We start from the raw sequence: 13,163 nt of genomic DNA on the forward strand, positions 1-13,163 counted from the left end.
TACTAGAAAGCATGCCAAAAATTTACTCAGCAGAGAATTCAATAGCAGTTTTACTCTGCTAAGAGGTTCTGTGAAATTCTACTTATATAGCGAAGCACTGAAATTTTTGGCAGGTCCTGTTTTATTATAATAATGACTGCATAAACACTTTTAAGGACTTTTCATAAGCCTGATTAGTTAGCACACCAGCTTTGCTATGGAAAATGACATGTTCTCGCTCTTGAACTGGGGAGATTGTTAAACCTTGATCTACATTAAGCTTATATTTATGTTGCTGTCTCTGCTGAAAGGGGGCAGCGAAAGACATCTCTGATTCTCCTCACAGACACACACACACACACACACACACACACACTCTTTTTTCCCTTTCAATATCGTCTGGCAGCTCTATCTAATGGGCATTCTGTTTCCTTAAAAATTTAACTGTTCTGTCTAGAAGCCGATTTTCTGATGCCTCCAGCGTCTGGGCAAATTGATCTGTTTTAATGGAGTCTTCGTCAGTGAGAAGCGAGATGCCACCGACTAGAATGCTGGGATCTGCTGCTTAATTGCCAGGAGTGAGAGGCACTGAGATCCAGAAATCTTTGGAGACTGGCGGAGAGTGGGGGCAATATCCCCGCGGAGGCGGAGATGTAAGATAAAGGAATAGGTTTCACACAAGGAAAAAAAAATTCTTTGAGGCACTGAGGTGCTGCACAATCACATCTCTCAAAGGAGAAGTTAAAAAGCAAGGAAGTGGGAGGAGGTTGGAGGTTAAAGTACTTAAAAGGGATCTCGGGTACAATTTTTTTTTTTTTTTCTGGCGGTGCCTGCATAGGGTAGATAGTTCCTATTTTCAAAGTATATTGGTGCCTCTTTTAAGTGATTGGTGATGAATGCAAATTGCCCGAGAGATGTTATCAAACAATATTCTTGAAATTCAGGTGACACAGAGAGAGAAAGGCGAAATTTAACATGAGAAAAAAAGGAAGAGGTAAAGAAAGAGGACGGAAGGGAGGGAGGGAGGGAGGGAGGGAGAATGGAAGGAGGAAGGGAGGGAGGGAGAAAAGGAGGGAAGGAAGGAAAAAAGGAGGGAGGAAGGGAGAAAAGGAGGGAGGAAAGGAGAAAGGGACGGAGGGAAGGAGAACGGAGGGAGGGAGGGAGGGAGGGAAGGAGGAATACAGCGGGAGGGTGAGGGCAGAGAAGAAAAAAAATACTGAAACACTAAACGATCACATGGAAAAGAAAACTCGTCCAAAACACTGTTACTGCAATAACGACCGGGTCAAGAGAGAAAGATGCTCCTCTTCATCCATGTCCCAGGAAGCTCTGGGTCCCGTTACTAGGGACTAGAATACCATTCATCTAAAGAGTGTCTAACTGCAAGAAGAATGCAGCAGGCGGAAGGCGGGTCCTGCTACGTCGTTTGCCGAGCGCTGGCTGGAGCGAAAGAAAGAAAGGCGCAGAGCGAGACGCTCCTGCCAAGTTAGACCTTCTCGCCTCGCCCTGGACCCTGACGACCGGGCAGAGACCCGCATAAAGCTCCCCAGGCCACTACCCGCGCCGCCGATCCAGCTGAGCCATTCATTCTCCTTGGACGCCGCTTCCCGGAGGATGAGCCCGGCCACCCACCCCTTGCTGATGCAGAGGAGCCGTCCCTTCCTCTCCCTGACCACTTGTCCAGACCAAATCTGACCTTCTAGATACATTTGTCCGCACCTCCCCAGCAGCCACACGAATAGTCTCCTGACAGGGGAGAAGCGTGGGATAGGTAGAGGGCTTCAAACCTTCGGTTCCTCTGGCTGGGTTGGAGCTGCAGGGGGCCAGGTAGGGCAGGAGAGAGAGAGAGAGAGAGAGAGAGAGAGAGAGAGAGAGAGAGAGGAGAGAGCCCGGGAGGCTGGGTGAGCCAGCTAGGCGAGCTGCCTCCGGAGCTCAGGTTCCTGTAGGAACCGCTGCAGTTTCCAGGCCGAGCAAAGCTGTGCTCACACCACCGCCTCTCACCCTCTCCAGCTCCACGCTGCTACCTAGAAACGTCCCCGGGCTGTATCTGGGTACAGCCAGGCGGCGCGCTCCCGCACGCCGGAGTACGGGGACCTGCCGGACGCCCTCTGCCCTGCCGCTGCCGCTCCGGCCCCTCCGCCCGCACCAGCTCCAGCGCCTAGAGAGGCCACCCCGCCGCGGCGGACGCTCGCAGTCGGGGGTCACGCACACTAGTGGGACACTACAGCGAACCCAGAACTCCACGGGGGGCGAGAGCGGAGGGGCAGGGGGCATACTCTAAAGGTGTGCGATCCAACCGCCCAGCAGCCTGGGATTCTGACTTGAGCCCGGCCGCCGAGCCCCACCGGGGCGAGCGCCTGGCGAGCGGGCCCATCTGTGGCATCCTCCGCCGCCCCCGCCTCGCACCTCCCGCCGACCCCGCCCTCCCGGGACCTGCATCCCGCTCCGCCAATCAGCGCGCGCCTGCCTCTTCCCACGTGACCCCGGGCGGGCTAAGGACCTGCTGCTTCCCCAGCGCCAGAGGGATGCGGGCGGCAGTGCGCGAGCGGCGGCCGCGGGGCTGCGGGGCGCCCTGACTTTCCCTCCGCCCTGCCTGCTCGGGCTCCTGCCCTCCGGCTCCGGACTCTGCGCCGCAGCTCCCGCGCCCCAGCGCCCCCTCCGTATGGCAGGCGCTTCCCGCGTCTCCGGCGTGGCTTCTCCGCGGACGACCCCCTCGCTGCCGGAGCTGAGCCGGGGCGCTGGATGTTGCTGAAACTCCGGAGATCATGCGCGGGTTTGGCCGCTGCTTCGCCGTCAGGTGCCACAGCCGCCGCCGCCGCTGCTGCTGCCTCCGCGGTCCGCGGGATGCTCAGTAGCCAGCTGCCGGGACCCCGCGACAGTGCGTTCTCCGGAAGCCGTCTGCTGCTGCTGCCGCCGCCGAGTTGCGCGAACTAGTCATGATGCTGTGGGAGTCCCCGCGGCAGTGCAGCAGCTGGACACTTTGCGAGGGCTTTTGCTGGCTGCTGCTGCTGCCGGTCATGCTCCTCATCGTAGCCCGCCCGGTGAAGCTTGCGGCTTTCCCTACCTCCTTAAGTGACTGCCAAACGCCTACCGGCTGGAACTGCTCCGGTAAGTCCGAACCCCCAGCCTTCGAACCCCGCAGAGAAAACGCGCGTTTCCAGCACTTACCAACCTATCCTAGCGCGTCTCCCAGCCCTGTGACTCCGACCGCCCCAGACCCCCGAGATGACTGACCTCCGCCCAGAGAGCACCGAGAACTAACTGTTCCAGGCCGCTAGGGAAGGCGGGGGCGGGAGAGGGGGCTGGGAAGAGCAGAAAGTGCAGATGTAGGAACCTTGACATTGTTGCATTTAAATTAGAATGGCGAAGATCTTGAAAAAAAAAAATTAAACGGAATGGTTTTGTAGATTTCGCTGAAGAGAGCACCAATCCTTGGGGAAACAGTAAAACAGAACCCTTAACATCATTAAAGAAAAAAGTCTACCTAGAACGAGCTAGAAATAAGTTTATGAGAAAGAACGAGCGAGAAAGCAATAATCAAATGGTAACTGCAGGGGAAACCCTGATTACTGGCAAAAGTGCAATGAGGGCGCTCTGGTCTTGCATTCAAGCATTCAAGACCAGATCATGCAGAGTCTAAAGGAGCTTGGGAAGCCTGGGTTTCGAAAATTTTAATTTGTTTCTCTCTGTACTCCCCCCCCCCCAAAAAAAAAACCCCACCATCCCTCCCTCCGTCTTTCTCCTTGGCTGCAAAAGGACGTTGTTTGGGCAGCCCACAGATACCTCTCTCTTGCCTCTGCAAGCTCATATGGTGGAGGAAGTTGAGAAAAGAATTATTCATAGGCTTCCCGGGCCAGGTGTGGGCATGACCAAGGCCGGTCAAGCTCACGCGCAAAGGTGCGGAGAAAGAACCGACCCGGTTAGGCACTGACTCCGTTTCTGAGCAGACTTCCTTGAAGTGGATCATTCAGTCCCTCTTCCTTCTCGCTTGGGTCCTTTCGGAGTCTGAAAGCGAGACCTTGGCAGGTTTTGCTTTGCTGAAGCTTCCTAATGATATAGGGCTGGCGGATGGAAGTTGCTGCACTCCGACCTGGCTTCGCATTTCAGTATGACAGCCCTTAGTATCCCGGGCGGGATGTGGTGTGATTTAATTGGCATTTTCAACTCCATTACATGCTTGAGTATTGTCCCCTAAGTATGATCTGCTCCAGTTTTACTAAGTGTGTATGTACTTTTTTATCTTCTGTAAATATGATCCTTCTCTGGCTGTAAATACAGTGGCTTTCAAAAGATATACCTGAGTTGAAGTGCATGTAACTTTGGAGAGAAGGTAATGACCAACTGTAACTTACACGATGAAATAATATGTAGTTTGGGGTTGTTAGTGATATAAATTCCACAAGAAAAAAATTATTACGCATCACTGTAGTCTGTGCTTTTTAAATACAAGTTACGATTTACAACCCTGTTAGATTTGGGTCAATAGATTGCTTTTGTTCTGTTTATTACAGTTTCTAAATTTTGCATTTTTGTAAAACTCAGCATGTTTTCTTTAACTTACCCATGGTTCATGTGTACATGCATGTTATTTTGGAAAGACTAATTTCCACGTAGCAAGTGCCTAATCACTTTTTAGGTACTTTATCATAGGGATATTAAACAACAAGCAAAATCAATTTTTTGAAATGTTGATAGCTTTGTAGTTCAAGATAATTGGTTTGCTTCATCTCTAACTATAGTATTGTTTTAGGAAATAACTAACTTAAATGTGAAATTGAGGTTGGCAATGAAGGAATCATTCTTAGCTAGATCTCTTAAAGGGATCTGCAGAAACTAAAAGGAATGAACTAGTTCTCCAGGCAGATTGTCAAAAACCTGGCACCCCCACCCCCACCCCTGTTAACTTAGAAGTAATCAATCTTCATTTGAGCCAGACAGACCATCACAGAAAACACTGCGCCTGTTTATCTTTATTATTGGGGCTTTGTTTCCTCTTTGTCTGGAGAAATTCCAAATAAGAGGTTGTTTCAGACTTTACAGCAAAAGAATGATTAAAGATGGAGAAATGGTAAAATGACATTCAGAGACATCACTCTTTCTTTTTTTAAATGTGGAGTGTGAAGATCATAAACTATAGTCCACTTAATGAGAAAAAAAATAAGGATGCTAGGAAGCAAATGTTAAATTTTCATTCAGTACTGCCAGTATTAACCCAAGCTAAAATAAAATAGCACTGTCAAAAAGGGGTATTAAAAAAAGAATTGACTAGAAAGGAACTGTGAAAAAAGAAACAAATATTAACTACTTAACTAGATTATTTTTTTAGGTTATCAGCAGAATGACCTTGCAATACAGCCATTGTTAGTATTAAAATTTTAGAGTAGTTCCTTTAAAGCTTCAAGATACCATTATCTTTGTTGGAGTATATCACATTTTTTAATGACCAGAGTGTTCTCTTTAAATTTGAGGTTATGATGACAGAGAAAATGATCTCTTCCTTTGTGACACCAACACCTGTAAATTTGATGGGGAATGTTTAAGAATTGGAGACACTGTGACCTGCGTCTGTCAGTTTAAGGTAAGAAGTCTGATGTTTGCATCTTCTGATTCATTAATGAGACTACAAAGCAAGGATCTCCCTTTATATAGCCCATCACTTGGCAATTTATAGCTCTGCAGGCTAAGAGGAAAGCTGGCACCAAGCAGAAGTACTGGCGAGAGAGCCAACCGATGTCAAGGAGGCATAGGTTTGTTGGAGAAATGTGTGTGCCACAGTCATAAATGCCATAGAAGTAGAAGTTTCAGGTTGTTCCTCTGGTTTATCTCTTCTAGCATGCATTCTAATAAGTCCTCTACTGCAGGTAATAGTCAATAGCCAGTGGGTGAGAAGTGTGGATTTGTACTTGGTTCTTTTTCATTGAGACTATCATCTTTTGATCAGATCACTCTCTTTTTAAATGGTCTTGAGTTTTATTATCTTGGTAATCTGGTTAAGTTTTTAAATGAACACGTTCTTAATGTGACTTCAAAACTGTTGTGCTAGTTTTGGAAGTCATGGAATTTGTTAATAGGTGTCAGAGCTTCATGGGTGCCATCTTCAATTATAACTGAATCTCCCAGGAATCCAAAAGAGCACAAATAACCACAAGTAATTTTATAAGCATAAAAAAGCTGTGTTTTGCCTTCTCTTAAAAAATTAATAAAAATAAAAAGAGAGACTGCAGCACTGTTATCAACAAAACTAGTTTATTAGTAACTATTAAAGACAAAACTATCAATGTATTATAGTCATCATCTAACAAATGCTTTTTAGCATGGAAATTATAAACTTTCATTTCTTTCAAAATGTTTATATCATCATATATACTTTCAAATATCAAACATGTTATACTAATGTTTTATATTTACCTTTGGTATTACTGAATTACTTTAAATACATATGAATTCTAATGTAAGGTTCAACCAGCAAATATGTACATAAACAAAACTTTATATGTGGGGTTTGGAAAACTTTTTCCAAGATTGTAAGAAAAACTAAAAAAGAAAATTTTCAAAAAAATACACAAGAAACAAAAATATTAAACTCAAATTCAGGAGTAATTATTTGTTATAGAATGTAATATATAGATCATTGATAAAATTTAAACACTTTAAATTGAATTCAATTTTCCTGTGAGAGAAATAAGAGAATTCACAATTAAATATGGTTTGACTGACTCCTAGATAAGTTTTTTTTTCTATAAAAGCAATAAAACTTATACTTGTAAAGCATACTACTTCCTGTTGGGTACGTAATGCTATGACCATACTTTCACCAGACCATTCTGTAGTGTTAGAAACATATTCTTGCATATTTAATATGCATGTGACACCAACCTGTAAGGTCTCCAGCCACCTTGAGTAATGTAATTATATTCTTTCAATGAACTACATGAGAGAGGTAGAGCATGAGAACTCTCCAATTCATACTTCCCCAAATGTTAACTAAAAGGGAGATGCAGTTGGATAAATCATTAAAGGCCCACAGGTTTTGTTTTTGTTTTTCTTTTTTAATTTCTTCTGCTTTCAGTGTGTGATTCCTATAAATTTGTTTATTTTCATAACCAAGACATAAGAAGTGAGCTTATAGACAGTGTAAAATAGATCAAGAAGAATATTCCTCAAATGGAGGGCCATAATTCTAACATGATTTTTCAATGAGAAAAAGGAAAAGGACTTCACAAAATTCTAAGTGGATGCATACTACTAAAGAGAAATGTATAATTTTTTTTCTTAAAAGAATTGTGTTCAGTTTTCAGGTGCCACAAAGGGTTTTGGTAAAACTTTTATCAATAAAGATATTTGTGTTTTTATGTGTTGGTCAACCAATTAAATTTGTCATTAATTTAAATAATTGTTGTATGGAATAGATAAAAGGAAGGCAATGACTGCAAATTTGAATAAAAAACAAATGGAAATTTACTTTACCTAATGCCTGTAGCTTTTTAAGTTTATTACTAGATTAGTACTGGTATTAGTTTGTACTTTACAATTGTTGTCAGTTTGTCAGAAGAACGCAAATAATTCCCTGGTGGAGAATTTAGACTCCGCACATACCAGGAATCTAGAGTGGCTGAATCAAGTTGAAGATCAAGGAAAATGTAAAATTTTTACAAGGAATAGACTAAGAGTATCTTGAGTCAGTCTTTTCCAACACTTTTCAATGAACTTGAGTTGTTGGGTTGTGGTTTTTTTTGTTTTTTTGTTTTTTTTTAAATTCTCTGGAATCTGATGAAAAGACAGAAGTCCTGGAAATCTATTTTCTTATGTACTATTCTGAACAACATGTGGTCAAAATTTTCATTCAAATAAGATACACACTATGCTCTTTTGGGCTGAGAGATAAATTTCAAAGAGAAAAGGATATATGTGCGTATAGTCTATTATATTTTCCTATTTGGATTATTATTGGATCACTAAAGTGAGCATGTAGTTTCCTTTACTTCTTTTAAATGATTTAAAGTGAATGTATTTTACCCTTCGAACATATGACAGTAGTTCCCTCTGTCCTAGTGAGAGTGAAACCGAAGATAATACTGAATCATATATATACACTATGCCTTTTTCTATATATACATTCTTATAACATTTAATTAATCAATTAGGCACAGTAAGAAGCTAGGAACAATAACTAATAATAACATGGAAAAATAAAAATATATACTGTAATAAAAGTTACGCTAATGTGTTCTCTCACACACAAAAAATATCTTATTGTACTGAACTTATCTTTTCACTTCAAGGAAACACTATATGACCTCTTTACCATATCCAAGTTGCCATCATCACTACCCTTGCACTTTGGGGCCATTATTAAGTATAATAGGGTTATTTGAACACAAGCACTGCAATACTACAACAGTTGATCTGATAACCAAGATAACTGCCGAGTGACTAATGGGAAGGGAGTGTATATAGTATGGACAAAGGGATGGTTCACATCCCGGTTGGATGGTGTGCGGCGTTGGCATGAGATTCGTCATGCTATTCAGAAAGGCACACAATTTAAAAGTAATAAATTGTTTATTTCATGAATTTTCAGTTTAATATTTTTGAACTGGTGTTAACTGCTGACTAACTGAAACCATGAATAAAGAAAGATTGTTGTATCTCATTTATTTGTCATAATGAGTAATTATTTGCTTTTTTTAAAGATAAGTAAGTTAAGGCCCATAAACATAAGTAACTTACCATTGAGAGGTTATATTAAAGCAAGAACCAAGATACTTTGACACCAAATATATGTTTTTTTCCAGGACATTATACATGCCAAAAACAACAACAACAAAAAAAAACCACTACAAAATTACAGATTTATTGGGAAGAACTATTTATTTATTTATTTATTTATTTACAGAGACAGAGAGTCAGAGAGAGGGATAGATAGGGACAGGCAGACAGGAATGGAGAGAGATGAGAAGCATCATCAGTTTTTTGTTGTGACACCTTAGTTATTCATTGATTGCTCTCTCATATGTGCCCTGATCGTGGGCCTTCAGCAAACTTACTAACCCCCTGCTCAAACCAGAGACCTTGGGTCCAAGCTGGTGAGCTTGCTCAAACCAGATGAGCCCATGCTCAAGCTGGCGACCTCGGGGTCTTGAACCTGGGTCATCTGCATCCCAGTCCAACACTCTATCCAGTGCACCACTGTCTGGTCAGTGGAGAGAACTCTTAATAATCAAAAGTAGTCCAACTAGCCCTGGCTGGTTGGCTCAGTGGTAGAGCATCGGCCCAGTGTATGGAAGTCCCGGGTTCGATTCCTAGTCAGGGCATGCAGGAGAAGCGCCCTTCTGCTTTTCCACCCCTCCCCCTCTCCTTCCTCTCTCACTCTTCCCCTCCTGCAGCCAAGGCTTCATTGGAGCAAAGTTGGCCCCAGCACTGAGGATGGCTCCATGGCCTCCACCTCAGGTGTTAGAATGCTCCACAATGGAGCAATGGCCCAGATGGGCAGAGCATCACCCCCTGGTGGGGACGCTGGTTGAATCCTGGTCAGGTGCCTGCAGGAGTCTGACTGCCTCCTGGCTTCTAACTTCGGAAAAATAAAAAATAAAATAGTACAACTAGTTCTTTGGTGATGGTATGAGTTTCAGAAATGGGCTTCAACCTCATGTATCCTATATCCTACATTCATATCTGTAAACCAAATGGTGTGCTGGTCAATCTGGTAATTTGTGGGGATGATAATTTAGAGACAGTAGATGAATGGATAGATAAATGGATAATTGGGTGGATGTATTGATGGATGGACAGGTGGATGAAAGAAGAAAGGAAGGAAAGAAAGAAGGGAAGGGAAGGGAAGGGAAAAGAAGGAAGGAAGAAGGAAGGGAAGTAGAAGACATATATAGATAGATCTGGTCAAATAATAATCAACTATCACTTTATAATTTAAAAATATGATGAAGCCTTATGGGTTTTGGGTCTTACTTAATTCAATATTAAATATTTTTATTTAATAAACCATGCTTTAGGTCTGCAATTATTCTACTTACAAGAACTGCATGACAAATTTTCCAGAACTTAGTGGCACAAAACAGTGAACACTATTTTTGCTTATTAATCTGTAATTGGACATAAATTAATGGAAACAACTCATTTCTGTTCCCCTTGGCATTAGTTGAGGTGAAGAAGGGAACTCAAAGGTTGGTTCTGTACTCATCTCAGGGTTCTTGTTGTTATGTCTGACTGTCAGCTGAGAACCTTGGTCCTTTTCCATTGGTTCTCCCTGTATGGGTTAGTTTGGGCTTCCTCACAGCACAATGTCTGGGTTTCCAGGGCAAGCATCCTGAAAGAGAGAAGGTGCCAGGCAGAATCTGTTTCCTTAATGACCTAGCCTTGGAAGCCACAATCACTTCCTTCCAGCACAGTCACAGGCCTGACTACTCTTTTAAAATCATAACAATGTTTCCCTGTAAAGAAATGTTCTAAAAGGTATCTATGGAATGATCAAAGAATTGGGATATATGCAGGAATTTTTCTTTTTTGGAAGAGAAACATTCTAAGTCATTATTCCTAAGGCTTTGAAAACTGACAATACAGCAGAATTCACTTAACATCTGTGGAGAACCTTCTACATTCCAGACTTTATGGAAGTTGTGGACAACTTATAAAATATGTTATGTATAGTTTCTAGATGCTGAAATCTTAGCTAAAAGAAATTCTTATTAACCAAACAAGCAATAAATCATATAAAAAACTTCTCACATAGATTTTTTTGTTCATTTATAACAAAATGAATTCCATATATTCTAGAGTGTCAAGGCATTGAATCTACTAGTGTGGCATGTAGCTGCTTTGTTAAGCAATGTGGACATTTTGGAACAAAATCATTCTACTAAAAAACACAAATTTGAAAAATAAACTTAAGATTTTAAAACATCTTATGAAAAACAGAATCACTTTTTTTTTTTCCTGAGAGGAAGTTTGTACAACACATACATTTATGGGCTTAACCATCTGGGCCTGCGTCTTCTCTTTTTCTCTTTCCAGCCAGCTATGTAGCTTTTAGCAAGTCACTTAATATCTGAATATGTCCCTTCATCTAAGACTGAACAGCATGTCATGATTACCACTAAACTATTTCAAACAACTTGGCATATTTTAATTTAGTAGTTACCTTATTTTAATGCTAAATTTACCCTGTTTTCCTTTATTTTTCTAATTTTAGATACGCATGTTTTAGTGTCAGTGTTAGATAGTGGAGACTCTGCTAGTTAAAATACCTACCATGAAAAGTCAAATCACTTTTTTTTAATAAGTATATATTGCAGTGTTTTGAAAACATGACACTGCTAATTCTCATAAATGCTGCAGTAAACCATTTCAGATGGGAAAACTGAGCTATAAACTGGTTAAATATATAATCATTTATTTGAGTGATATTCATAAGGTCTTAAACCAAGGTAGTGAGAAAAATGGGAAAATCTAGAACCAGACTTTCACTCTTGAGCCTTAATGATTTAGAGATGCTTAATTTGTGTGTTATTCATATTAATGAGTGCAAGTAATGATACTAAAGGGCCAAAAACATCTTGCTGATAATCTACAGTTACGCTCTTTACAGTTCCATATAAGTATCCCTCTCGGTGTGTGCGTGGAACTTGGTAGCTCTGTTTTTAGCACTGTTCACATTTGGCTTCCTGAATCCCTCATATGCGGCATATGAAAGCTTTTTATCAGTTTATTTGATATTTTAAGATGTACATCACCATTGTGTACTAGCACTTGACAGGGATAATAAATACCACCCACACCTCGCTCCCAGTTCAGTTACTACATTTGAGTAACCTTCAGAAGTAGATGAGGATAAAAAGGGAAATTTTAAGAAATCAGAGGGAAGAAAATGTGGACCCAAATAATCAACTCACAGGGTGAATTATAGATTGAAAGGTAATCAGTGACAATAATACTAGGACCCGAGCATAAAGAAGCTAACTAGTCAGGTCATCTGCACTAATTATGATTCTTCTGTCTTCTGATAGGGTCAGCAAATCTACTGACTATAATATGTTACCAGCTGTTTACTTCTTTGTGGTCTTTCCTCCATGTGTTTAGATACAACTGTAGTATTAGTGAGTCCTCATAAATCCTCCCTATATTCTCCTGTCCCTGGTCCTGAACACACCATTTGTCAAGTTCTATCTATACACCTGGCCATGGTTCTACATGAGCACCAGCCCCACTTACTTCCTTTCTCCTCATCACTGCTCATTAGAAAATTCAACTCTTTACTGACCTTTTGTGTTGCCTCTTTTTTTTCAATAATAATGAAGATTTTCAGTCCTATGGTTGGTCTATTTTCAGATGTAAGCTAATATATATATGTATTTAGAAAGCATATGGGAGGCTGCTTTTACACACACAACACCTGCTCAGAAGTGAATTGGCTATTGGTTTAAAGATTCTCATTAACAAAAACTTCCAATCAAGATAGTTTTTAAAATATAACCATATAGACAGACTTAATCTGACAGCCAATAGAATAACTTTTGAAAGGAATTATTATATAAAGGACTTCTAGAATGTCTACATTAGAAATTGTTGAAATAAAAAAATTTCTAAAATACACCCTTTGAGAGAGAGAGGCAGAGAGAGAGAGAGAGAGAGAGAGAGAGGAACATAGAGCTGCTCCTCCTGTATGTGCCCTGGCTGGGAATTGAACATAGCAACCTCCTCACTCTGATATGATGCTCCAACCAACTGAGCTATCCAGCCAAGACTATATGCCATATTTTAAATATTTAAATAATTTTAGTAATTTTTAATTTCTAAATAGGTATAATTTAATATCTAAATCACTATGTTAGCAATTAAGATGATCATAATATTAATGTTATAGAATATGAATTTAGTATTGGGAGAAAAGCATATCACTGTTAATAAAATATTTTATTAAATTTTTCATTAATTGATATAAAGCAAAGCTTATATAATGACTTTTTTTAATTAGTGAGAGGAGAGAAGGCAGAGACAGACTCCTGCATGTGCCCTGACTAGGATCCATCCAGCAAAACCACTAGGGAGCTATGCTCTGCCCGTCTGGGCTGTTGCTCCGGGATGCTCAGCAACTTAGCTCTTCTAAGCTCCTGAGAGGGAAGCCACAGAGACACCCTCAGTGCCCAGGGCCAACTCGCTTCAATTGAGCC

At 41.3% G+C, this 13,163-nt stretch overlaps 1 protein-coding gene across 1 annotated transcript in view; it reads left to right on the forward strand.

The window, feature by feature from the left end:
* Positions 1–2,527: 2,527 nt before the first annotated feature.
* TMEFF2 (transmembrane protein with EGF like and two follistatin like domains 2) overlaps positions 2,528–13,163 on the forward strand; it is a 269,416-nt gene continuing 258,780 nt past the window's right edge. Inside the window, exons 1-2 of the mRNA XM_066279486.1 lie at positions 2,528–3,087; positions 5,448–5,557. Of these exons, the coding sequence (XP_066135583.1) occupies positions 2,916–3,087; positions 5,448–5,557 (282 nt within the window). The 5' untranslated portion in view covers positions 2,528–2,915. The remainder of the gene's footprint in view (positions 3,088–5,447; positions 5,558–13,163) is intronic.

Source organism: Saccopteryx bilineata, chromosome 5 (genome assembly GCF_036850765.1).
Source record: "Saccopteryx bilineata isolate mSacBil1 chromosome 5, mSacBil1_pri_phased_curated, whole genome shotgun sequence".
In the NCBI taxonomy this organism is placed as follows: domain Eukaryota; kingdom Metazoa; phylum Chordata; class Mammalia; order Chiroptera; family Emballonuridae; genus Saccopteryx; species Saccopteryx bilineata.